Source organism: Carassius gibelio, chromosome A16 (assembly GCF_023724105.1).
Source record: "Carassius gibelio isolate Cgi1373 ecotype wild population from Czech Republic chromosome A16, carGib1.2-hapl.c, whole genome shotgun sequence".
Lineage (NCBI taxonomy): Eukaryota > Metazoa > Chordata > Actinopteri > Cypriniformes > Cyprinidae > Carassius > Carassius gibelio.
In genome coordinates, this window is record NC_068386.1 from 16651594 (window position 1) to 16676671 (window position 25078).

Consider the following 25078-nt stretch of genomic DNA (forward strand, 5'->3'; position numbering starts at 1 on the left):
GATCTAAAAGTTTATGTTAAAGTTCTTGCATGGAGAATGTAATTCATGGTTTGATTAAGGAGGATAAAACTGGTTTTATAAAGGGGTGCCACACATCTGACAATATGTGACCCTGGACCCTGGGCTTACAGTATGTGTCAGTTTTTCGAAATTGAGATTTATACATCATCTGAAATAAATATGTTTTAAATTAATGTATAGTTTGTTAAGATATGATAATATTTGGCCAAGATACAACTATTTGAAAATCTGGAATCTGAGGGTGCAAAAAAATCTAAATATTGAGAAAATCGCCTTTGAAGCTGTTCAAATGAATTCTTAGCAATGCATATTACTAATAAAAAATAAAGTTTTGATATATTAACAGTAGGAAATTTACAAAATATCTTCATGGAACATGATCTTTACTTCATATCATAATGATATTTGGTATAAAAGACAAATTTATCATGTTGTCCCATGACATGTTTTTTTTTTTTTGGCTATTGCTAAAGATATAACCCAGGGATTTAAGACCCCAGCGACTTAATGTGGTCCAGGGTCACATATGTGCCGACTCTTTACTAGATTTTGCAGACTCTCATCAAGAACCCATGTGCGTTTTTTTCACTTGATGCAGAAAAAGCCCTTGACAGGCTATTGGAACTGTATGTGGGCAGTTCTGCAATATTTTGGCTTTGGTCAACATTTCATTTCTATTATAAGAAACAATGTGGAACGAGGTAGGGTTGTCCACTTTCCCCTTTATTGTTTTGTTTGTCTCTTGAACTACAAGCAAAAGCCATCAGGAAGTCTGAAGTAGCATTGATTAAGATCCATGTTTTGTATTTAGATCACTTTGATATTTAATTTTCTGATATAATTAAGGAATTGGATCATTTTAGTGGTTAATTTGATTAATTGGACCAAATCTGCTTTAATGTCAATTACCAATGTTATGTTTAATCCTTCTATTCCCCCATTTATTCATATTAAGAATGATTTCACCTATTTGTGCATTACCATGTAAAAAACATACATAAGATTGCCAGAGACAATTTTTATAATATTCTTCTAGTTAAGATCCAAAGTGATATTCAAAGATTCTTAAAATTTATCCTCAAGGTAAATTTTCCAGATAAAATGAATTTGTTACCTCGGCTTAACTTTCTTTTCTCTTTGTTGCCACTCTTTCCCCCTCCAGGTCACTTTAAGGTAATAAACTCTATACTTTCCCATTTTATATGTAATGGCAAGCACCCCAGAATCAAACTTACTATTTTACAGCATCCTATACACCCAGGAGGACTGGCTGTAGCAAATTTTTAATTGTATTATTGATCGTTCCAACTTAAGGCTCTTCATAACTGGGTTGACCATCAATCTAAAGTATCATTGAGAGTGATTGGCAATAATTACAAATTTGGCCCGGTTATAGCTAATTCCATTATAACTTGGAAAATGGTTGAACGTCTGATAGAAGGACCCTTCAAATGTTTTAACCGTTATGGCACAATCTATTTTTTTTTTATGTGGAAATCTTCCATTTGTCCAACTATCTTGGTCTTCTTTAGGCTTAAACACGTGTGGTGATTTATATGATGACCAAGGCCTTTGTCCATTTCAGACATTAAGAATTAAGTTTTTTTTTTAATCATCATATTTTATATTTTTCTCAGTTACGTTCTGCTCTCAGAGCATGTGGAGATCTTTGGACATGTCCTATTTCCTTTCATCCTATATGAGATTGGATTGCACCATTTCCTGGTCTGTCATCTGTTTCCTTAATATATAGTAAAATAATATGGGCACACTGCACACTCACAACAAGCAAGCAGACAGCCATCTGAGCACTTCTGCCTGCAACATGCCGAAGAGCAAAAGCAACATTTATGAGTAACAGAAGAAATTCCCCACTTACTCTCCCGGTCGGGACAAGTGGGAGGCTGAGTGCACCGTGTGCAGTACAACTTCAAAAACACTTCTTGCAAAGACCTTCATGCATATTTGTTAAGCAAAAGAAAACTGCTGGGAAAGATCAGCTCTACAGCAAAATATAGATGGGCAAATAAGGAGGATGAGGAAGAAAAACAGGATGAAGAGGAAAATAAGGATGAGGAAGGAAACTAAAGATATAGATATTTCTTGTTAGTTTTCATAAGTTTGTGAGAGCTGTTTTTTTTTTTTTTTTTTGTTAGTTTTTTTGATTGCTTATATAGCAGAGGTATTTTTCAGTTATTTGTACTAAGTTATTTGAAAAAAAAAGACAAAAATACAAAACCGGTTTACACCACGCATGTATGGCAAAACATTGTTGGATCAATAATCTTCTTAAAATAGTACCCTGAATGTACAACAGGACAGATTAATAAGGCAAAACCTAGTACTATTGGTGTTTGGCAGTGTTTTTTCTTTTCTTTTCTTTCTAAAATACAGGATTATATAGAAGAGTATTATTTTCCCCTTCCTTCTCTCTCATTTGAATATGTAAATTGATTATATGTCTGTTGTTGTTGTTGTTGTTTTGTTCTATCCTGAATGGATGTTATGATGTTATATGAAAAAAAGTAATAAAAGGTTGATCACAAAAAATAAATCTATAAAACTATAAAACATTTCTATAAAACATTCCCTTTGGGACAACAGTTTGGTGACTTGGGAACTTTCATTTTCCTGTTTTTATACAGCATTTGGTCTTTATACAGTCTATGGAGCTTCGCAACTGTGTTCAGAGCTCAGGGTGCGCTTTAAACCACGTGACTTGAAGAGGAAGCCCTCCGCTCTCTCAAAATGTCCGCGGCAGAAGAAGACACTTTGCCTCAGGAGGATGATAAGTTTGAGGACATGGAAGCGAGTGGAAGCGACGAGGATGATATGGACGGAGAAGGACAGAACGGGGATGGAGAAGAGAAAGTGTATGTCCCCGGTCTGCAGCCGCTTCAGACTCTATTGGGGAGAAGAGCTCGAGATGGACCGCTCCGCTTACCGCCTGTATCACGAATGCCAGACCGGTCAGTCTGCTGAACACCGTGCCCGATGAATGAACACAAACTCGCGTGGTTTGCACATGTTTGCGACGGGATAACATAGGTTTATCAAGTTAATAAAGTACCATGTCAATAACATGTTTGTTTGGATGTGTGTTAGTAGTATAATCACTACCAATACTTTTTTTCCTGTCTTTTATTTTATTAACATTATTTGTTTTAATACATCTTTGCTAAGAAATGTCACTCAAACTTAATTGCATATGTGTATCATCATTGGATTTTTTTTTTCAATGATAATGAAGGATTATTGATACATATTGATACAAATAATGCTTTTTTTTTAATCGTCCTGAATGTATCAATATCTAGTGATCCTAAAAGTTTTTGCAGTACAATAAAAACTATATGAATAATAATTAAATATATGAATAATAATTATTTTTATATGTTGTGGTATTATTTAGTACACTTTACCAATTCTCTTTACTGTAATGCATTTTGACTTAATTTTTTTCCATAACTTTAATGATGATTATCGCTGCTGTGATACAGTGGTACAGTACAAAAGTTGCAAAGTAAAATAAATGATAGACAATGCACATAAAAGTCATTAAAACAAAGAGTATTGTCATGAATAATTTTCTGTACTATTATCTTCACCAAATTGTGTTCCATTAAAAAAAAATAACATGTATGTGTGTGTGTGTGTGTGTGTGTGTGTGTGTGTGTATATATATATATATATATATATATATATATATATACAGACCAAAAGTTTGGACACACCTCATTCAAAGAGTTTTCTTACTGAAGGTATCAAAACTATGAATTAACACATGTGGAATTATATACATAACAAAAACTTGTGAAACAACTGAAAATGTCATATTGTAGGTTCTTCAAAGTAGCCACCTTTTGCTTTGATTACTGCTTTGCACACTCTTGGCCTTCTCTTGATGAGCTTCAAGAGGTAGTCACCTGAAATGGTCTTCCAACAGTCTTGAAGGAGTTCCCCGAGAGATGCTTAGCACGTGTTGGCCCTTTTGTCTTCAGTCTGCGGTCCAGCTCACCCCTAAACCATCTCGACTGGGTTCAGGTCCGGTGACTGTGGAGGCCAGGTCATCTGGCGCAGCACCCCATCACTCTCCTTCTTGGTCAAATAGCCCTTGATGCCTTCAGTTTGATAGTCATTCATAGTCTTTCATAGTCATGAAAATAAAGAAAACTCTTTGAATGAGAAGGTGTTTCCAAACGTTTGGTATGTACTGTAAATATTTGTTCTTAGTTCTTCATCCAACTTACTGTTTTTTGTGCATATTTTTTCTTTCTTTCTTTTTTTCCCTTTTTTAAGTTAAATTATTTCTTTAACAGGAAAATGTTTATCTTAATCATAACAGAAAAACTTGATGACCATGTTAATAACCAGATGTTTCTATTCTGATCCCTGCTATCTTCTGAAATATATTTCTGACCGGTAAACTTCTCCTTCTCTCTGCAGGTGCCCCATGTCTGAGTTTTGATGTGGTGCATGATGGTGATGGAGAAGGGCGTGAGCAGTTTCCTCTCTCTATGATCCTGTGTGCTGGTACACAGGCGGACACCGCCTTGAGCAACAGGTAAACACATGAATGCTGTCAGAGCTTGCTACTTTTATTGTTCTGCAACAAACATCTAATACTTTTATGATGCCTTGCTTCCAAAGATGATGACATGTTCATCTCTATCCAGGTTAATTGTCATGCGCATGCACAATCTTCATGAAACTGGCAAAGATAAAGATGAAAATGAAAGCAGCGAGGAAGAAAGTGACGAAGATGAGGAGGACGGAGAGAAGAAACCACAGTTGGAGCTGGCCATGATGCCACATTATGGGGGGATCAACAGAGTTAGAGTAAGAGTTTAAATTTTGGTTTTACAGCTTCAATAATAATTGTAATAACAAATTTACTCCTCATCTAAAGTTATGATGTTTTTACTTGAACAGGTCACCCAGCGAGGTGAACAGACATTGGCTGCACTCTGGTCAGAGAAAGGACAGGTGGAGATTTTTGACCTCCGACCTCAACTTGAGGCAGTGCACAGTTCGTCAGCGATGTCGGCCTTCATCAAACAGCAGAAGGAAGCCACTCCTCTTTTCAGTTTTTCTGGTCACATGTCAGAAGGTTTTGCCATTGATTGGTCACCCAAGGTACCAGGTGAGTAATGTGGATTGTAATATTAGATCCACCTTATTTTTCAAAGCAGAAGTAAGCTATTTTCTGTGAATGTGCATGGGTTCTGATTCATTTTCAGCTATAGTAAATAACTACAGTCGGAAGTACAACAAAGTGCAGTAAGCACCAAAACTATTTGTATTACAAACAAGTAATAAATGAAAAAATATATAATAACAAATACCAGTTTGCAATATCAAACAACATAACAGACTGTTTTTGTACAGCTAAAATATCTAGAAGCAGATGACACAGGAAGCCTTGCCCGTTCAAGTTAAAAATGCTCACAAACACTCTTACGTTAAACATAAATGTAACCTGTAACCTGTAAATCATTTCATTTTTACCTGCTTTAGGACGCCTGGTAAGCGGCGACTGCAAGAAGAACATTCATGTCTGGGAGCCACAGGAGGGTGGGACTTGGAAGGTTGACCAACGGCCTTTCAGCTCACACAGCAAGTCTGTTGAGGACTTGCAGTGGTCACCTACTGAAGCCACAGTATGTCAGTCAAAAGAGAATGATCATATGATTATATTTATCACAAGTGGAGATCATGGGTAAGTTAAGGCTTCTCTCTCACCTCCAGGTTTTTGCATCCTGCTCAGTGGATCAGTCCATTCGTATTTGGGACATAAGGGCACCACCTAATTCCATGCTGTCAGCCGGCCAGGCTCATTCTTCAGACATCAATGTTATTAGCTGGAACCGGACTGAGCCTTTTATTTTGTCTGGAGGAGATGATGGCCTCCTGAAAGTCTGGGATTTAAGACAGTTCCAGGTGAGCTAAGCAAGAGGAAACATATTTTCATATTTTATTTTTCAACTAAAACATTAACAAACTGAAAAAGTCAGTCTGCGGTCGCATGAAGCGTTAATGTATAAACATGCATGTGTTTGCATTTATATATACATAATAAATATACACAGTATACACACATTATGTAAACAAAAACTATTCTTTTGGATGCAGTTAACCGTTTGACAGCACAAATTTGAACGTCATTTTCAGCAGGCATTTTGTCTTCAGTGTCACATGATTTTTCAAAAATCATTTAATATGCTGATTAATATTTTTGTGGAAACGGCTATATGTTTCTGTGCTTCTTTGAATAGAAAGTTATAAAGATCAGCTTTTTTAAATAGGTGTTTTAGAATGTTATACATTTATTTTACTGTCACTTTAAATCAGTTTACTGTGTTATTGCTGATTAAAGGTATAAATACAAAAAACCTACTGACCCCAAACTTTTGAACAGTAATGTATGTCTGTATGCTTCTTATTTGTGTTTATTGTTTTTAAAATGATCACATTTCTTTTTTTTCAGTCTGGATGTCCAGTGGCCAGTTTTAAGCAGCACAGTGCTCCTGTGACATCGGTGGAGTGGAACCCTGCTGACTCCAGTGTGTTTGCCGCCTCTGGAGCTGATGATGTTGTCAGCCAATGGGATCTGTCAGTGGAGTCATGTGACATGGGAGAACAGGCAGAGGGCTTAAAACAGCTACCACCACAGCTACTGTTCCTTCACCAGGGCCAGAAAGAAGTGAAGGAGCTCCACTGGCACCCACAGATTCCTGGAGTCCTCATTTCCACCGCGCTGTCGGGATTCAACATCTTCAGAACTATTTCTGTTTAACTGTATGTGTGTCTGTGTGAGTGAGTGAGAAGAGAGAACGAGAGACTGGATGGTTTCAGGCAGAAAGAATGTGCATGTGTATAATTTGAAATGTACATGGATGGATGAATGGAGCATCTAGGTATGTATGACTCATATGCATTTGTCATTTTCCCATCCGTTCTGGAACTTCTTGAGGCAGAAATGATGCAATTGTATCATGAAATACTCATTTGTAGTCGTTAAAATGTTCTAAATCATCCTCAAGTATGTTGTCTGTGTATTAACATTATTTATAACCAGCATATTTATAGAAGAGCCACTTTTCCTTGGGTATCCGCTCAGTAAAAAAAAAAATACATTCTTTCAGTCTAAAGCCATTTCTTAATACAAATTTGCTAGATAGAAGCATGCTATGAAAAAACAAAGGATAACACATGTTATATTGAAATTTTTTTTTTTACAATTTGAATATTTATGCATTAATTGAATTGAGTACTTCAAGACTGATATGTTGTGTTCAGTGTCCCTTGCTGGAAAGAGGAAATGGTTTTAATATGGAAGGATGCCCTCCAGTGTAAGTACGAAGGATGGACTTGTTTACATCTTTGGCCAATTTGTTTTTAATTAGCCATTTTTGTAAACACTCAAATCCACTTCCAGCTATTTTTACCTTATTTACTTTCATTTTTAGCCGGTGCTGTAATAACTGGACTTGTAGTCATGTATGTGGCATTTGTAGATAGTGAACAGCATATACAATGTAATGTATAACATATAGAATTATTCTGAAAAATCTTGAACTAAACTAACCTGTTTTTATTTGTTTATCTTTCCATCCATCAGTCCATCGAAGCTTCCTGGAAATACCTTTAGGCAAAATGATCCCACGCTTGTGCAATTAAAATAGCATGGGAGGGAGTGTAAGGATAATATTCATTTATTTACTAGACCTTAAAAATAATATATATGTATGTATCACTAAAAATAGTACATTTACTGAAATTAATTTGCTTCCCTTCAGCACATAAAAAAAAAAGCAAAATGATACAGATAGTTTAATAAAACTTTAATTATGCATTTTGGTCTGGCCCAATCTACATTATTTCAATTGGCAGAGTGTAAAAACACTGATTGTCTGTTATATATTCTATAGTATTCAAATCAACCAACTGCGAAAGCAAGATAAAAGCAACTGCTTTTAAAATGAATCCAGCATATTAAAGCTTTTCATTTATGAATCTAGTTGAGTGCTACAGGCAAATTATCGACTAGATTATTTTCCTTCACAGTTTAAAAGCTTAAAAGTTTGCGGCTCTTTAGCTTTAAGACTTTTTTTGTAGTGTGTAACTATTACGAGCATTTCATATTTGCACTTAGTTTTTACATTTCCAACAACAATACACAATCTGATTGCTTATTCCATTATAAGATATGAATGTATATGTGATAATGAAAACTCCCAGGAAAAGAAATTCCAGCATTTGTGAATGCATTCAGCAACCTTGCATCTTCCCACAAAAAGAAAAGCTTCGTCATTGGCTTTTCAGAGAAACTAACATTGGAAAACATCTTCTGGAACTGTAGATAACCGTAATCTAAACAATAACATAACTTTGTATGTTATAGTTGGTCAGCTGTCATTTTAAGCATTACCTTTTTGTTCCATTCTGTATGAACTGTAGGTATTCACTCTCCATTGAGATTAAGCTGTTTCCCGTTAACTGAAGAAGGCAAAGTGCCCTTTAACAGAGCTATGAATTGGGAAAAAAACTGAACATTTATGCTCAATATTATAAAGTTGAGATGATGGGAAATGTATGAATATGCTTGTTCATAGGTTATTCTCTGTAAGGCATCACACTGTCCATGGGAGACTTTCAACATTTGTAGTTATAAAATCCAATAAAAAAACAAAAACGTAACATTGTCTCACTTTCATAAAATTGTTCCAAAAATGAGGAAACGCCATTGTAAACTTGGAAAAGAAAGTTCCGAATTGTCCAGTTATTACCTCAAGAGTAAATTTTCATTAACTCTCCCTGTATGGATGTTTTTTTTTTTTTTTTTTTAAGAATAATTCAGTTCATGTCATGATCCATATGCCAATGATTTATTTTTGGTCCTCAAATCGCTCCCTATGTCCCCTTATAGGCCAATCTCATCGTCAGATTCGTCCTCAAAAGTGTACCCTTGTTGTCCGTTGGCACCCTCCTCCTCTGAATCGGTTTCTGAAAGATGCTGGTCTTCTCTCCTCCGGTCCAGCGGTGAGACTCCCTCATACTCTGAGCTCACGGAGGAAGAGAGGCTTGGAGAGTTGTCCTCCATCTGATTAACCACCTCTGCTTGTCTTGGCTCTGTATTGTAATCCGTTCTGCCACTAATGTCTTGCATCCCCTTATTTGGTCTCAAGCCCATTTCTTCTTCAACTTCCACATCTAGCCCTTCGATTATCTCCTGTCGCCCAATGATCTCATCACGTTTGTCGCTGAAGTGCACTTTGGGCCTGAGCCCTTTTGATTTCATGCCATTGACCTCATTGAGCTGCTCATCTTGTTGGTTCACCTCTTTGGTAATACTTTCCATTCTCATCCTGTCGTTCAACTCATTGGCAGCACTCCTTGGTGACATCATCACATCTCTTGTGCTCTTGCTGGAACTAAACACCTCTTCATTGTCTTTGTGAGAACCCATCGTCAGCCCGTCCATCACTCCCAGAACATCTCCCAAAATCGAAGGCCCTAAATCCAAGTCAAGGTCAAAGGAGGAAACTGAATCTGAATCTGAATGCCGGAGCTCATTGGGACCGGGATCTTCTGTGTATTCAAATTCATTGTTATGGTTCATCTGAGTGTCTGTGGCCTCTACAGTGGCTGCCACGATGGGTTCCGCAGATTTGGGATTAGGACTAGAGGGGCCATGGCTGGACAGGAAGGAGGTGTCACCAAAAGCATCTCCACCTCGACCAATGTGCATGGTGTGACGGAAATCACCCAGGGGGGCGGAAATCATGGTGGGGTCCAGGCGAAGTGCTCGAGAAGATGATTTGTGGAGAGGCATGGTAGCAACTGAGGAACAAAACTACAAAGTCAAATGAAGAAAAGGTGTAATAAACATTTTAAAAAATGACAACTTTTTAAGTATCTTTCCTCATCCAAGTATTTATTCAGTGGGATTTAGTTTTGAGGGAGATGTAAGATACAAGACACCCATACTTGGTAAATTCCAGTTTTTATCCCACAGTCAGGTATGAAATCATTACGTTGCGCAAAGACATAAAATAAATAAAAGTTGTGATTGCGTAAAGGCTGTGAAAAAGAGGAGCTGACAGACTGCCAAAGCCAAGCTCGGACTTGTATGTGAAGTGCATGCTTAAATGAATTCTTCCCTCAAGCTTTCTCGCGAGGTTGATATACAAAGTCTGAGATAAACCATATGAGCGTGCCCACATGTTTTACGTCTTTTTAAGATGTAATTTCATTAAATAATTACTTTTGAGATTTATGACAGAAACAGACTGTTTTCTGAACCCCAGGAAATTCTTTTTTTAAAAGACAGGAATCATTCCTTACTTTATTATAGGCCATTTCATATATTTATTAGAAACATTCTACCAGAAACGTAGGCCTACATTTCCACTTATAAAAATCTTGGGGGAAAAGTGGAACTTATTCTTAAACCTGAACGTTGACTCATATTGAGGACATTTTAAACCATGAGAAACATATTTCCACATACTGTAATTTTCAAGTGTTTTTAATAAAGAACAAAAAATCTGAGAATCTAATGAATGACTCATTCCTTTACAGAACAACTCACAGAAATGAACCATAAATCAGTTTTAGACATTTTTGGAGTAAATCCTTTTTATTTACTGTAACAATTCAAGGACAGATGATGTAGCCTACGTTTCTGGTAGAATGTCCCATTAATTACTTTTCCATGTATTTAATTGTTTCGACAAAACATTTAACAATTAGCGCGTTTCCCCCTTCATTGTTGTTAAAAATCCATTTGAGGGTAATTTGAGAATCTTATTTATACGAAGAAATAAGCAATATCGCCATTCATGTGATCTGAGGCTATTCATCAACATCTGTAACATCTGGAAAGGGAATCAGTTCTAGACGCCTAGTTTACCAGATCTGTTGACTGTGAGTAGTATAACATCAGATATTCTGAGGCTTTACTACTGATTAATAACTTTTATGTCAAATCTAGCAGTCTACATTGGATAAAAACGAAGTAACTTAGCTTAATTGCAGCCAACTTACCTTTGGTGTGTTAATTTTAAGCAGGTAACCTGCCTTTTGTCCAGGAATTCGTCCTCCTGTCCGGTGAAGCTGTAATAGAGCAAAAATCAGTTTGTTATCAAATAAATAATCTAGCGTAATGCAATGAAGGTCCCCAGAAGTGGGAGTAACTTGAAAAGTTACGCGCCCAACTGAGTTCTCGAACAGGTTTCCTTCAAAACGACGGAATTAAACTTACTTTGATGACCGTGTGCTTATCGGTGAGCTTGGACCTATTTGTTCTTCTTATGACTAAATGTATCTTTAAATATCTTTCGCTTTCCTTCTTTCACGCACTTTTCTGGCGTCGCTCTTCTCTCCGATATTTCTTTTTTTCCCTTTAGGGATGGGCGAGGAAGTGACGTTAGTTTTGTGTGGGAATGTCTGGCTGCGTGCAGCTGTAAATACTCAATGAAAGTACTGACTGACGCAGCGCTGCCTGTAACATGCGTTGATATTATTTTCCGATCAGAACTAAATCATTTCACACGAAATAATTATTGTTTGTCTTATTACTGTGTGGCCACGGTCCAGCCTGATTTAAGTGTAGAATCATGGGTAATCTAGGAGTGAAGGTGAACAAAGCACATCCTCCTGGGACCCGCAGGCGTTGACTTTTGTCCTCTGTAGAGGCCATTGTATTTTAGTGAACTTCTCTGAGACTTAACATACCACAGTTTGAAGTACAGAGCCCATTTATGGCTTTTTAGAGATATCAAATGTTTGGAGGTTTGATAAACACAATGACTGATATTAGAGAAATATACTCTTACAGAAATATAATATTTTGTAATTATCATTTAAATATAAATCATTTTGATTTTCTTTTTATCATAAATAAACATAAGTGGGGTTTTAAATCAGAAAACAACTTTTTTGTTGTGAAACAAGGCATAATTTTCATACGAGTCATAGGAGGGGACCAGCAATTTTAAGTATAATTTTAAAAGTCAAGAAAATCTGTAAAACTATTAGGGCCAATTTGAGCTGTTTTATGATGATAAGAAACTGTCTGACTCTTGACTGTGCTTTTATTTTTAATTTTTTATTTAATTTTATGATTCTTTCACATATATTTTATGGCTTAACATGGTCCCAAGCTCATCAGTCGTCAGTCAAAACCAGATTGTCTTTACAACCGAGGCTTGAAAGTTTTGGATGAGAAGAGAATAAGGTACCATCACTGCCAAATTCAAAGTAAATATAAGATTTTAAGTTTTATTAATTTTATTTAACTGCATCTGGTTAAACTGGTCTTCAAATGGTAGCTCCACTACCGCTTTGCAAAATAATAACAAGACAGCAAAGTACTAGATCCACCAGATTTGCTTGAAAGTCAATTGTAACATCTTTCCCGTTCTTTTATTAATGTTAATGTTAATGTTAAACTGTATTTTTTTTTTTATCAAAAAAGCCCTACTAGGGCAAGTGTTGTAAATTAGCTTTAGCTAAAAACATTATGATACATGCATCAGATGACTGTCAAAGTTTATCTATGTTATTTGTATCTGTCTAAATAAACGTATTAAATAAATAAATAAAAAACAGTCTTTTTGGGGAGACACAAGAAGTCAATAAAACACACACACACACACACGCACACACACACACACACACACACATATATATATATATATATATATATATATATATATATATATATATATATATATATATATATATATTCCTTTGAAATATTAGATAATCTTATGAAAATGTTGTAGTTATTACTCCCATTATAACACTTATTTTTTCATTATGGTTTATCCGAAGAACATATTAATATGCAAATTAGATGCAGTGATACATTGTATAGAATGGGAATATCAAATTATGTACATTTTACGCACCTATTGCACAAAGTAAAATAGTATATCAAATCCTTCTCTCACATCTTTAATAATATAGTTGAGAATCATCTTTGTTACAGAGATTGGTTAAAAATAGCCTGAAACCTAAAAACTCTCTGGTGAATGAAAAAAATAATGTATTGTTTTTTTTCCTATACATGCCCTTTTGTGTCTATTTATTTTTTTAATAACTTAGTCCTGGTGTCCTCTACAAAGCACATAGAATAAAATATGAATAAGCTATCTTAAAAAAAAACCTGTACATTTGTTTCTTTTGCTTCAACCAATGCAAAGAAAAAAAAAAAATTCACAAAACTTTTTTTATGGTTCTAAGGAGGATATAGGGCTTAATATGACTATTTGTACATTGTGTGTTTAGTTTATTGCCATGGATGTAACAGTGACATACGTTTTCGGAATCCTGTCTGTCAACATTTCAAAAGCTTGTTTAAGCAGAAACCTGTTCTAAAGCTCTGTTTTGTGCTTTGTTTTTCTAAATCCTTTTGCATATCTACGTATATCGCTTTCACCATCAATATTATAATAGATGTTCAAAGGCCAAGCTGAATAAGCCAAAGATTTCAAGTTAAAAGTTGACCCTGTAAATCACAACCATTGAAATAATGTTCAGAAAAAAATACAAAAAAAATTAGTTAAGGGTGTTTACATGAAATAGTTTGTTGAACCTTTAGATTAAATAAAAAAGAAAATCAAAAAACTTTTAAAATAACACAAAATATCAAGTTTATATATAAACCTAAGTTGCTTTCATTTAGTAAATGTTCATCTTGAAATATCGATAGTGCAAAAATAATTTCCCATGAAAAAGACATCCTGAAGGAGAATATTTTTTGAATTATATTAAAGTATGACACTTACTGAAATATGAACTATCGATCAGAGGCCAGAAAGCATTAGATAATTGTGGACAGTATAATATATATTTTTGATTTAGAGGACTTAAAAATTCATGTATCAAATATGTCAGTCTTTATAGAGCTGAAATTAAATACAGAGTAAAGGCTAAATCTGACAGTCTTTCTCCTTTGGTGGCCAAGACTTCCTGCCTGGGAAGAGAATTCAAGGATGCTGCAGCTGAGCCAGGAATCACATTACATCACTTCCTTTTTCAAAGCTTGGCTTACATCACAATAAAACACACTAGGGTTACTAATACATTGTTGAATGGCTGGAGGTGTTGCCAGTGTATGAGATCACAGATAATACCCAGCATTACAGAAGGAGTGGTTTACATGAATCCATTTACAAGAACAAAACACTAAATCAGTCTATTTTTATCTTTACAAAATAATCTGAACAGTATTTAAACATGGCTATATATTTGCTCCCCTGTAAACTCTCCAGACTGGGAAAGGAATTCTTGGCTTTAATGTTAGAGGGGTTCGAATAGATAAGGGATAAAACATTGTGGAGCCAAGAAACATAGTAAACAGTATACTTCATGTATACTTACATATAAAATGCACTAAAGGCAACACTGCTATATCTGCTATACATATCCACTGAACACTTGTCATACCAACTCACAACAACATTTCCAGAACAAGGTTTGATCTTATGTAACCATTCTGATGAAAACATTGCCACCCAGTGGTGTATCCTTAAAATATTTTGGTCCTGAATTAAAACGAATTTATTTGACTAAACTGAATAAAACCTATATGAAAATGAATAATAAAGGAATCTATAATCGATATCTTTTTTTCTTTTTCTTGTTATAGGAGCCTGTTAACAAAATATAACTTAATCAGAGACGTTTAATTTGAAAATCAAGATAATTTAGTACACTAAATTGAGGTAAAAATACTGTAGACTATATAAATAAAAAATAATGATAAACGAATCCACAATACGTCATTTAGTCTATTTTATTATTGTAGGCAGTTAAAAAATAGAACGCGATCACCGATTTTTAATAAAAAAAAATAATAATAACATAAAAAATTCAGATTCACTGGGGGCTCTAAGGCGTATTCAGTCAGGACAATCAAATTGCAGACAATATATTATCATAGAAATCATGCAACTGCCCATGACAAGGTTCTTTCGAATCTCAGCACATGTTGGAATAAATGGAAACTGAATGGCAGATAAACATGCGAAGAGATCATTGAATAAAAGTAATGTAGAAACTGATGTAAAAATCAGAAAAGCAGAAGCAAAGACAACTAAGAAAGCTGTAATTAAATATTGGCAACATAAATGGGATAATGAGACTTTAAAAGAAGAGAAGAAGTAATAACAGCAAGATTAAGATTAGGACATTCATCTTTGAATTTGAAACAGTTGAGCATATTTTATTACATTGTAGAGCACATAGTAAAGAGAGACAGATGCTGAAAAAAGAAATTACAATCAGAAGGAGCAAATAATATGACATAAGAACTAATAGGCTATTAGGTAATAGAAAATTCAGACAAATTATAATTATCTAATAGACACGGGAATCTTCATAAGAATATAAGGGTTAACTGTATTTAAGTATAAAATATATATATATATAAAAAGCTTTCTCATTGTCACTCCACACTCCAGTTCAATTGGTGGCGGTAATGCACCAAGGGTTGGCTTGCTCACTGCCAATAAGCGCTACAAGAAGCAGAAGCAGAAGAAGAAGCGGCAGCTCATTGGCCTGTTCTGTCTGTCTTCTGCTGATGAGGATGTCTGATAACGCAGAATCTCCCACAGATGATCAGAAAGATGATCCCTCGATACAACACACTGCCACTGAACACACTGAATCGTCGGATGTAGGGGAAAAAAGTGTACGGTTTTAGAATTATATAACGTTAACAGAGAAAGGGTAATACATTAATTTCTAAACGCTGACAGTAGAAATAATTAGAAAACTGGTTTTAAAGATGAACTTAAGTCCTACTTAATTGGGTCAGAAACATTATTAACTAATTGCAGTTATTAAAAATGTAGGCCATAATACATTTTAACTTAATTGTACCAAATAACATGCTATTTAGTGACTAAAACATTTCGTTCACACTTAAGACAAAGTAACTGTGATAAAGTGTATTATTTCCTCTGACTCTGATGTGGGGTATTGCAGCTTCTCTTATAAATTATATTAGATTTTATTACTTATTACCTTATTAACATAACAGATCTGTTTATTAAAATGTTTATGAAATTTCAGATATAGTCACATTCTAGAAAACTGCAGTTCTTAACTTAGTTCTGTGCACAAAGGAGTTTGCAACATGGCTTGTAATGAAAATAATATATATATATATATATATATATATATATATATATATATATATATATATATATATATATATATATATAGGCAAAGATGGATTTTTTCCCTCATTTATTTTACAAAATTGCACTGTAACTGAATATTTTGATATATTTTTTACTAATTATATCTGTAATGAATTTCAACTTCTTAAAGGGATAGTTCAGTCAAAAATGAAATTTCTGTCATCATTGTCACCCTCATGTCATTCCAGAGTTTCTATCTTCTGCTGATCTCAAAAGAAGATGTTTTGAAGAATGTGGGTTAGGGGACGTGGGGACGGTAGCCAGTGACTTCCTTAGTATGGAAGAAAAAAACTTGTGCAGGTTTGGAATGAGGGTGAGTAATTAAATGATAACAGAATGAACTATCCCTTTAATAAATATTGTCTACAGATTTTCCAAATATGTTGAACATTATTCTTTTCTCATTATGTGTTTCAGTTGATGTGCTGTTGAAGGCAGTCAGTGATGCGCCCATCATGAAGACCAAAAAATGTCCGTGGAAAGAGGGAGGACAGTACAGTCACTCGCTCAGTTTATCTCACTCTTTCTCAAACTGGATCCAAGTGAACAACTGGTATGTTATTATAAAATTAAAGTGTGATGTAAGAGTGGTGTGTTTTGTGTTCTATCAGCATTCAGCGTAACACACATATCTATGTAAAATGCAACAACATACTTATTCTGATCTGTGCTTATTAAAATATATTAACCAAAAGGTGATCATTCTACATTTATTCTGTTATAAATGGTTCTTGCTGACAAATGGATAAAACTATGTGGCTTAGAAAGGATGGTGGGAAAGATAGGTAAAGATTTAAAAATACAATGAAATAGATTTTGAGAGTCTTTTAATGTCAACCAATGATTCTTGTTCCAAATATACCTTACAAGATTTTTTGGCGTGAACTATTGTTATACTGAATGATATTTTAATGAAATAAATCATGGTAAAAAAAAATCTATGATTACTTAATAAAAATAAAATGAAACCAGTAACAGGACACATTCTAATTTATGAAAAAAAAAAAACATTTTCGTCATTCACCCATATATTTAATATAACAGCTGCATAAAATATATTTTTTTCAATAATTATAATATAAATATAATACATTTATATACATACATTTAATGTATGTAATGTTTAAAAAAATATATATGTGTATTTGTGAACCCAGTCAAAATAATATCACTCATGAAATCAAACAGAAAAGAATTCTGAGAGATAAACTTTCGTTGTTGTTTGTTCTTATTACTCCTCTTTATGGAATTCTTTGTCTTCATCTTTCTGCTCTTCCATCAGTTCATTTATGTCAGTCAGTCATTTTCTCCATCACCACATCAAGAAGTGGGTGTGTTTTTCGAGGTTTGTTTATTTTATTTGGTCTCTGCCTTCTGGCTTTGTATGAAAATTGCAGGTCGACTGAAATCATTTCAGACTGATATTTCCATTTTTTGATATTGTTTAAAGATCTACTAGCTCATCTTCTGACTATTTAAGAAACTCAAAGCTCTGATAAGTTCTAACAATCCTCTTTACAAGGGGCTATTTCTTTACTAACTTTACTAGTATGATTTATTATGGGTAGGGTGTAATATGTAATGCCATAATAATACCATTTCAGTTTCCTTCATTTCTCTGAAGAAACAGTATGTTTTGCCGATTAGCTCAGTAAACCTTGTTGTTCTGCTCTGTTGTACAGTGTTTTGGAAGTGATGGTAAACTATGTAGTTCTCCGTTACTGCAAGTCCCAGGCCTGGGGATGATCGTGCTACTTTTTTTTCTGTCCCCCTTTCTCCCGTTTCATTTATACACCTACAATATCAAAAACATCACTCCCACATCATGATTGTTTTTACAATGTAATGATTGTCCGTATGTTATTTTTTGTAAATAATAAAATGTAAATAATATTGTATCTCATGGGACTTTTTTAAAGTGAAGATTGAAAGAATCGGTGGAAATCATAAGAACCCCAAATACCTTTAGCAACATACTTTGATGAATGTTTTTTTATATTTAAGCTCATGTTGAAGTGATTTACAGGAACAAGGATAATATGTGATTCTCAGAAGTACAGAAGTAATTACTTTTCACAGGAGTGGTGGTTAATGTCCCAGGACAGAACAGGTCACATGTTAGGGGTGGTAGAGGCATACAGGGGTGTGAAGAATAGGTGGGACAGAGAGAGCAATGCCAAAGAAGACAGGATAGAAAGATGGAGATGGCGCTAACAGATGGACTGAAGAGGGATTATGGATGCTCTTGGTAGAGTGTGACACCAATTTACAAGGAAAGGCAGGAAAAGGAGGAGATTTGGGCAGGACTGTACCAAAAAAGGGAAAAAACAAATAATCGCAAAAGGATAAGGAGAGAAACTGCATGCTGAATCAAAGAGACGAGGACCTTCTGTGTTTAACAACTGCACAGAAGGTGGAAAAAGATCAAAATGAATGGATCGAATAGGGAGAAATGATTACGATGGACATGATGTAAGAAGATAAATGTGCACAGGTAAAAATAAGCTTTTTTCTTTTAATGCAGAATAATTATTGATTATCTTGTAAAACCACTCAATTTCATTCTCAGTTCTGCATGTATTATAATGTAACATGTAAAAGGTATTGCTTTCAGATCATCGTGCAATTTAATGGAGAAACCTTTTAAACCTTTTGGCATTTCTCGTAAAAAAAAAAAAAAAAAAAAAAAAGATTGATTCAAGCATGTGTTCTGATTAGCGGACATTTTGTCTTTCATATTGCTTAAAAAAACATTAAACTAATTATAAAATTTAGCCTCTATTCTAATAAACTTAAAAAGATATTTCCTGTTGATTTAACCATTGAAAATCATTTTTGTTAATGTAACCTACAGTAATGTAGTCAGGTTTATATATATATATATATATATATATATATATATATATATATATATATATATATAAATAATTGAATGTTCCATATTTTATGTAAATGATAAATATATGAGTATCCTTAAAAGAGTTCCCTTAAACACACATACACACACACACCTACAAAGCCCAAACAGATTAAAACAGATTATTAGAGGATTACAAATAAAGTTAGACTTAATGCAGGAGCTTAACTAATAATTTCATCACGTAACTTCAAACGTAATCCTTCGAATTCCCCTCTTTCCTTTTCTCATTTTTAATCCCATTCAGGGCTGTAGGCTACTGGATGATGCGTTAGGGCAAATAATTAATAGTTCCACATCATTTATTCAGAATTAAGTAAACACGTTTTTATCTCAGTTCTGCTTATAAATTACTCATGAATAACAATATCCAAGATATTAATAATTTTAACAAAATAAGAGGGATTATTAAAATGGCATGTTATTTTATTTATATATTTTTATTTTAATACTGTCCTGAATAAGCATTATGACATAGTTGTTTATCCTGAGCAGTTTGGAAAAGTTGTTTTTCTAGCATCTTCAACATATCTGAACTTGTTCTAACAGTGACTGTGTGCTTTTGAGGTGCAAAACTTTTATGATATGTAAATGTGGTTGTAAACATTTTGAATAGGATAATTGGGGCTAAGCTTATTTTATATTCTGCGAAACTTAAATATTTAATGTAGCTTTTGAAGGGAAGTACCAAATATGTACTAAATACTAAATATACAGTGCTAAAAATGCATTCTTTAAACAAAACAAGAAAAATGTACACATTTGTCATCACCTGTGACATATGTTGTTTTTTCCTCTCTTACTAAGGTTTTTCCCTGATCTGACCCTCTCCTTTAATCAATCCACATCTTCATTTATCCCACCATCTGTCACAGGGATCTCTTACTCATTTCTGCTTTATATAATTTTCTCAATTTCATTCTCATTCCCAAAGATTTCTTGTGTTTGGTTACTGATCCCTGTTTGCCCTTTATAAAACCAGCTCTGCCTTCCCTTTGGTAGCATGTTGGACCACATGTCCAGGCGTTCTCGCTCCCTGATCTCTCTTTTCCTGACCTCCCTTGCCCTCGCTCTATCTGTGCTGGCTTTCTGTACGTCTTACTGGTGTGAAGGAACGCACAAGGTGGTCAAACCTCTCTGCCTTTCACCTGTCAAGATGAAGAACTGCGGACAGAACAACAGTGAACCTTACACTACAGGTACGATATAGTCTTCTGGTTTGATATTACCTGGGATAAATCACAATCATGATGATATTCAAACCAACATCACGATTGCAAGCATGGCACTAAAGGAATAGTTCACCCAAAAAATGAGAATTTGCTGAAAATGTGAGATTTCCAAGATGTAGATGAGGATTTTTCCTCATCAGGACAGGTCTGGAGAAATTTAGCATTACTGTACGTGACTAGCTCCTCAATGGATCCAGTGCAGTGAATGGGTACCGTCAGAATGAAAAGCCAAACAGCTGATAAAACAAGTAATCCGCACGACTCCAGGGAAGCAAAAAGCTATGTTTGTAATAAACAAGTATATATTTATGCTGCTGTTACCTTAAAACCATAATATTGCTTTCTCCAGTGAAAAAGTATCTGAATCACAAGAGAAATATGCACATATGCACTTTTTATGAGTAAAAACTGTTCTAAAGAAATACTGCAAGTTGTGTGCTTTTTCGCTTGAGGAACTGTTAGAATAGATTATGGGCTCTCATTCTGACGGCACCCAGTCACTATAGAGGCTCCATTGGTGAGCAAGTGATGTAATACCAAATTTCAACAAATCTGTTTTAATGAAGAAACAAACTCATCTACATCCTGGATGACGTCAGTGGGAGTAAATATTCAGGAAACAAGAAAATTATGCCATTTGCTTTGGCTAAGGACCTGCAAATGGAAATTTCAAACGTAATGAAAGCATCAGATTCACCTTTGCACGTCTCTGAGCAGAAGTGGTGGTGTTTCTTTTATGTATTTATCAGTCAGTGTTTTGAATATATTGGTTGAGTGAATGGCTCATTCATAAAGTCACCTACTGGCGTAATAATGTAGCCTGCAGAATAACGAGTCAATGAAAAATCCCCTCTACTAATGCTCACATAGTACTTATGCTACAAATGATACAAACCGCACTCATTCAGATTACTGTCCTCTTTTCTCATCAGAAAGCCCCACCTCGGATCCTCAGAACATGTTACCAACATTATTACCAAAGCGAAGAGAGGAACTGGCCAGGATTCGACAAAGACAATTGGCCAATGCAGTGCACTACATTTGGGAGACAGGAGAAGACAAGTATACTTTCAGATATTTCCACACAGGATTTTGGGAGTCCTGTGAAAAGCATGCTGATGGTAAGAACATGTCTCATTAAGACACAACAAACCAGTATAGTTCACCAAAGAAATTCTGTCACCCTACCCTCATGTCACTTCCAACCTATTATGTACTTTTAATATATAAAAAGGAGATGTTAGGCTGGACTTTCATGCTGGTTATTCACTTTTAATGAAACACTCATTTGGCACTCATTTTAGAACATTGATGTCATTTTCCAAAACTCAGTCTAGACACAAAACATCATCACTTGTAACACAAGTGATTTTCCAATGTTCAAAACATTGCTTTGTGGCTGCATATTTTAAAAGAAACCTTACACATGCAGAATCATTGGTTCAAAAAACTGATTTAAATATCATAGGAAGATTAATTTATATCACTGTGCATGGGGACCATAGAAAAAGTGTCTCAAACAGAATGATGATGAAGTATTACATCCATTGACAATGTAGTCCTGTTGTTTCATGTTCCACAGTAATTGACACTGGATCTCATTATCATGAAATGTTCCTGATCATCACATGAAATCTTGTTTGTCAGTTTCCATAAAGCTATGCATTAAAGGGATAGTTCACCCAAAATGAAAATTCTGTCATCATTTACTTACCCTCCACTTGAAAATATGCATTTTGATTACTGGTTGTGAGTTTTTTTTTTTTTTTTTTTTTTTTTTTTAATGACATCCAATTTCTGATATTAGAGCCACATTTTATAATTTTTTTTTTTTTTTTTAAATAATTGTATCAGCAAGGTTGTCTGACATTGGATTCCATTGGTATTCTTGTTCATTCTGCCACATTACAGGAGAACGATGTCGTCGGTTCTTGGATCTCACTCCTGGAGAGACTCATGGTGAGAGTGCAGTGTGCATGCGTGAAATGATATAACCAGTGATGTGTGTAGGTGTATCTGTGCCTGCAAAGCTTTCTGATTTCGTACAGTATGTGCTCATATATAAGTGAACTGTGTGCATGTGCTCCTCTCTGAATGCTGCAGGGGTTCTGTGGTTGTCAATGATTGCTGAGTTCATGTACATCAGTTTGTTGGGCATGGGCTTTCTACTCATGTGGGTGGAAGTGTTGTGCGCTCATAAAGAAATGCATGCGCTCAAAATCAACGCTTTCGCAGCCATATGCACAGTGCTCTCAGGTAAGCTAGTGGTCCTTGGTTCTCTCTTGTGGCACATTTTGGTATTGCAGTCATTGGTAATTATTGTTAATGTCTAATATTTTGATTTCCCCCTACTTTATTTCTTTCAGGACTGTTAGGGATGGTGGCTCATATGATGTACACTACTGTATTTCAGCTAACTGTGATTGTAGGGCCCAAAGACTGGAGACCTCAGACATGGGACTACGGCTGGTCATTTGCGTGAGTTCACTTATATTATATTATATTATATAGAATTGTAAAGATTTTTATATGTAAATGCCTTTGTCTTAGATCCTGTCAATACATACATATATACTACAAACATAAAACTATATTTGCAAACATTATGTATAAAAAATAACCCGCAATTACTAATCAGGATGTGATATAGTAAGTCCTGAAAGCATAAAACAATATTGTGTGAGGAACAGACTTAAATTTAAAATCTATTATTCACTGAAAATCTTCCCCCTCTCCATAGCTTTCAAATTTCATTCAAGTTTGCAAATATAGAATGTTGGAGATATATGTATATATTCAATATATATTCAAAAATGAACGAGATGTTGTCTGGGCTTCGGCATCCCTGTGAAATGCCAGTTTGAATGTATCAAAATATTAGCAAAACAAAAAACGTATCAGAATTGAGAAATAGTTCACTGATTGTTGACACAGTTCTAATATAATTTTCCTCTTTCTTTTGCATGGTTCTTTCCCTCACTTTTCCTCGACTCCAAGGCTTGCATGGGTGTCTTTCAGCTGCTGCATGTGTGCTGCAGTTATGACCCTTAATTCTTACACCAAAACAGTCATTGAGCAGCGTCACCGCCAGAGGCTTCGATTAGAGGAGGCCCGTGCTACAAGCCACGCTCCGTCCTATGAGGAGGTGGTCCCAGGTGGAGGGCTGTACTCTGTCAGCCGCCTATTACAGTGCCCAAATGGGATGATAGACTCTATGTGGGCATCCGATGGGAGCATGGGACTGGTGCAAGAGAGCGATGTGCCCACCCTGGTACTGTTTGGAGGATGCGGACAAGATTCATGTGAGGACTGCGAGAGAGAGATGGATGAGATGAAGGAGGCCATGAATGGAATAGATTCTCCTTGTTAATCGAGGATGATGTGAGTTGAAGGGCTAGTTCACCCATAAAATAAAATTTTGTCATTATATTAGTCCTCATCATGCCTTTCCAAGCCTATATTACTTTCTTTCGTCTGTGAAAACTTGAAGAATGTTAGTAATCAAACAGATTTGGTTACCACTGATGCCCAGTGGATGGAGAAAAAAAACATCTTATTATCGTAAAACATCTTATTTTATGTCACAAGTCACACAGGTTTGGTTTGACCTGTAAATGATGACAGAATTTTCATTTTGGGTGAAATATCCATATTTACTGTAGCTTTTATAACAATGGCCTTGCTTGTTTTGTTTGCCTGAATAACTGACTGATGAGCAAAAACTGTCTATGCAAAATGTCTAGATGATTTTTTTCAGATATGTCTGTGGCTGAAATTCAGTCAGTTTGAGATACTGTATGTAGACACACAGTAGGTGTGAGAAAAGAGTCCCCCTCTGTGTGTGAGTGGATTTCCAAGTGTGAGGATTTAGGAAAATGTCATTTATATATTGAAAGGTATAAGACTTTTGAGTGGATTATACTGATCACAAAGCCTGTATTATTTTCATGTTATAATCTAACCAAAAAGTTACATCTCATGTTCTCTGTATTTTTTTTTCTTGCTTTATTTGATTTAGAATTTATACCCAAACCATAACAAATCATAAAAAATATATTAAAATAATGTAAATTCTAAAGAATTGCTTGAAATAAATATCTAATAAATGTGGAATTGTTGCAACCAGGAAGGTGTTTTTAAATAAGTACGACATGCATATACATAAGTGTATTGTATCAAATGATTTATTTAATTGTGTATAGTAGTTGTATATGTAAATAGTAGTTACTATAACACTTATTATAAAATGAGTTCCTTACATTTACTGTTGTCCAATGTGATATTCCCGGTGTCCCTTGTATCTGTGTCTACCGTCTTTAATTCCTATAGTGTTCTTGTCTTTTCATCTATTGTCTATCATTTAAATTATGAAAATTATTCAATATGACAAAACAAAGTAAACGGTGATATATTAAAGAGATTCAAAATGGGGAATGGACAGAGAGAGTCTGCACTAGGAAGTTGGAGATTTTGGAAAGTCTTCTTTGCGATGTTGGACAGGCGATTATGTCAGTAATCCTAAATTGGACTAAGACATTGAGGGAACAAACAGTTAGTAAACTGTAATATCAAGATCTTTCAGAGATCTTAACGAACTCTCTCCAACAATGTATTGCAAACCTACTCATATACGGACTCACATTTACCTGTGTGCATAAAGTATAAATCTGGCCCAACTTTGCCATGCATTG

General features: G+C 34.8%; 2 protein-coding genes and 1 pseudogene across 3 annotated transcripts; 2 read left to right on the top strand and 1 right to left on the bottom strand.

The window, feature by feature from the left end:
• Positions 1–2691: 2691 nt before the first annotated feature.
• Positions 2692–8721, top strand: LOC128031111 (glutamate-rich WD repeat-containing protein 1-like; annotated as a pseudogene).
• LOC128031112 (uncharacterized) lies at positions 7851–11453 on the bottom strand. 2 transcript variants are annotated; one of them, XM_052619349.1, is made up of 3 exons: positions 11288–11453; positions 11071–11139; positions 7851–9864 (listed from the first exon to the last, which is right to left on the bottom strand). In XM_052619349.1, the coding sequence occupies exon 3, from the start codon at positions 9854–9856 to the stop codon at positions 8945–8947; it is 912 nt and encodes a 303-aa protein (XP_052475309.1). In that variant the 5' UTR covers positions 9857–9864; positions 11071–11139; positions 11288–11453; the 3' UTR covers positions 7851–8944. The 2 variants fall into 2 exon arrangements, with proteins under 2 accessions (XP_052475309.1, XP_052475308.1); XM_052619348.1 differs by having other exon boundaries at positions 7851–9877.
• A 4129-nt stretch (positions 11454–15582) lies between these two features.
• On the top strand, positions 15583–24509 carry LOC128030235 (germ cell-specific gene 1-like protein). The gene is made up of 9 exons (XM_052617702.1): positions 15583–15724; positions 16427–16551; positions 16656–18732; positions 19963–20354; positions 21320–21508; positions 22299–22346; positions 22491–22643; positions 22754–22865; positions 23385–24509. Exons 4-9 carry the CDS (start codon positions 20159–20161, stop codon positions 23755–23757), a joined length of 1071 nt encoding a protein of 356 aa, XP_052473662.1. The 5' UTR covers positions 15583–15724; positions 16427–16551; positions 16656–18732; positions 19963–20158; the 3' UTR covers positions 23758–24509.
• Positions 24510–25078: the final 569 nt, after the last annotated feature.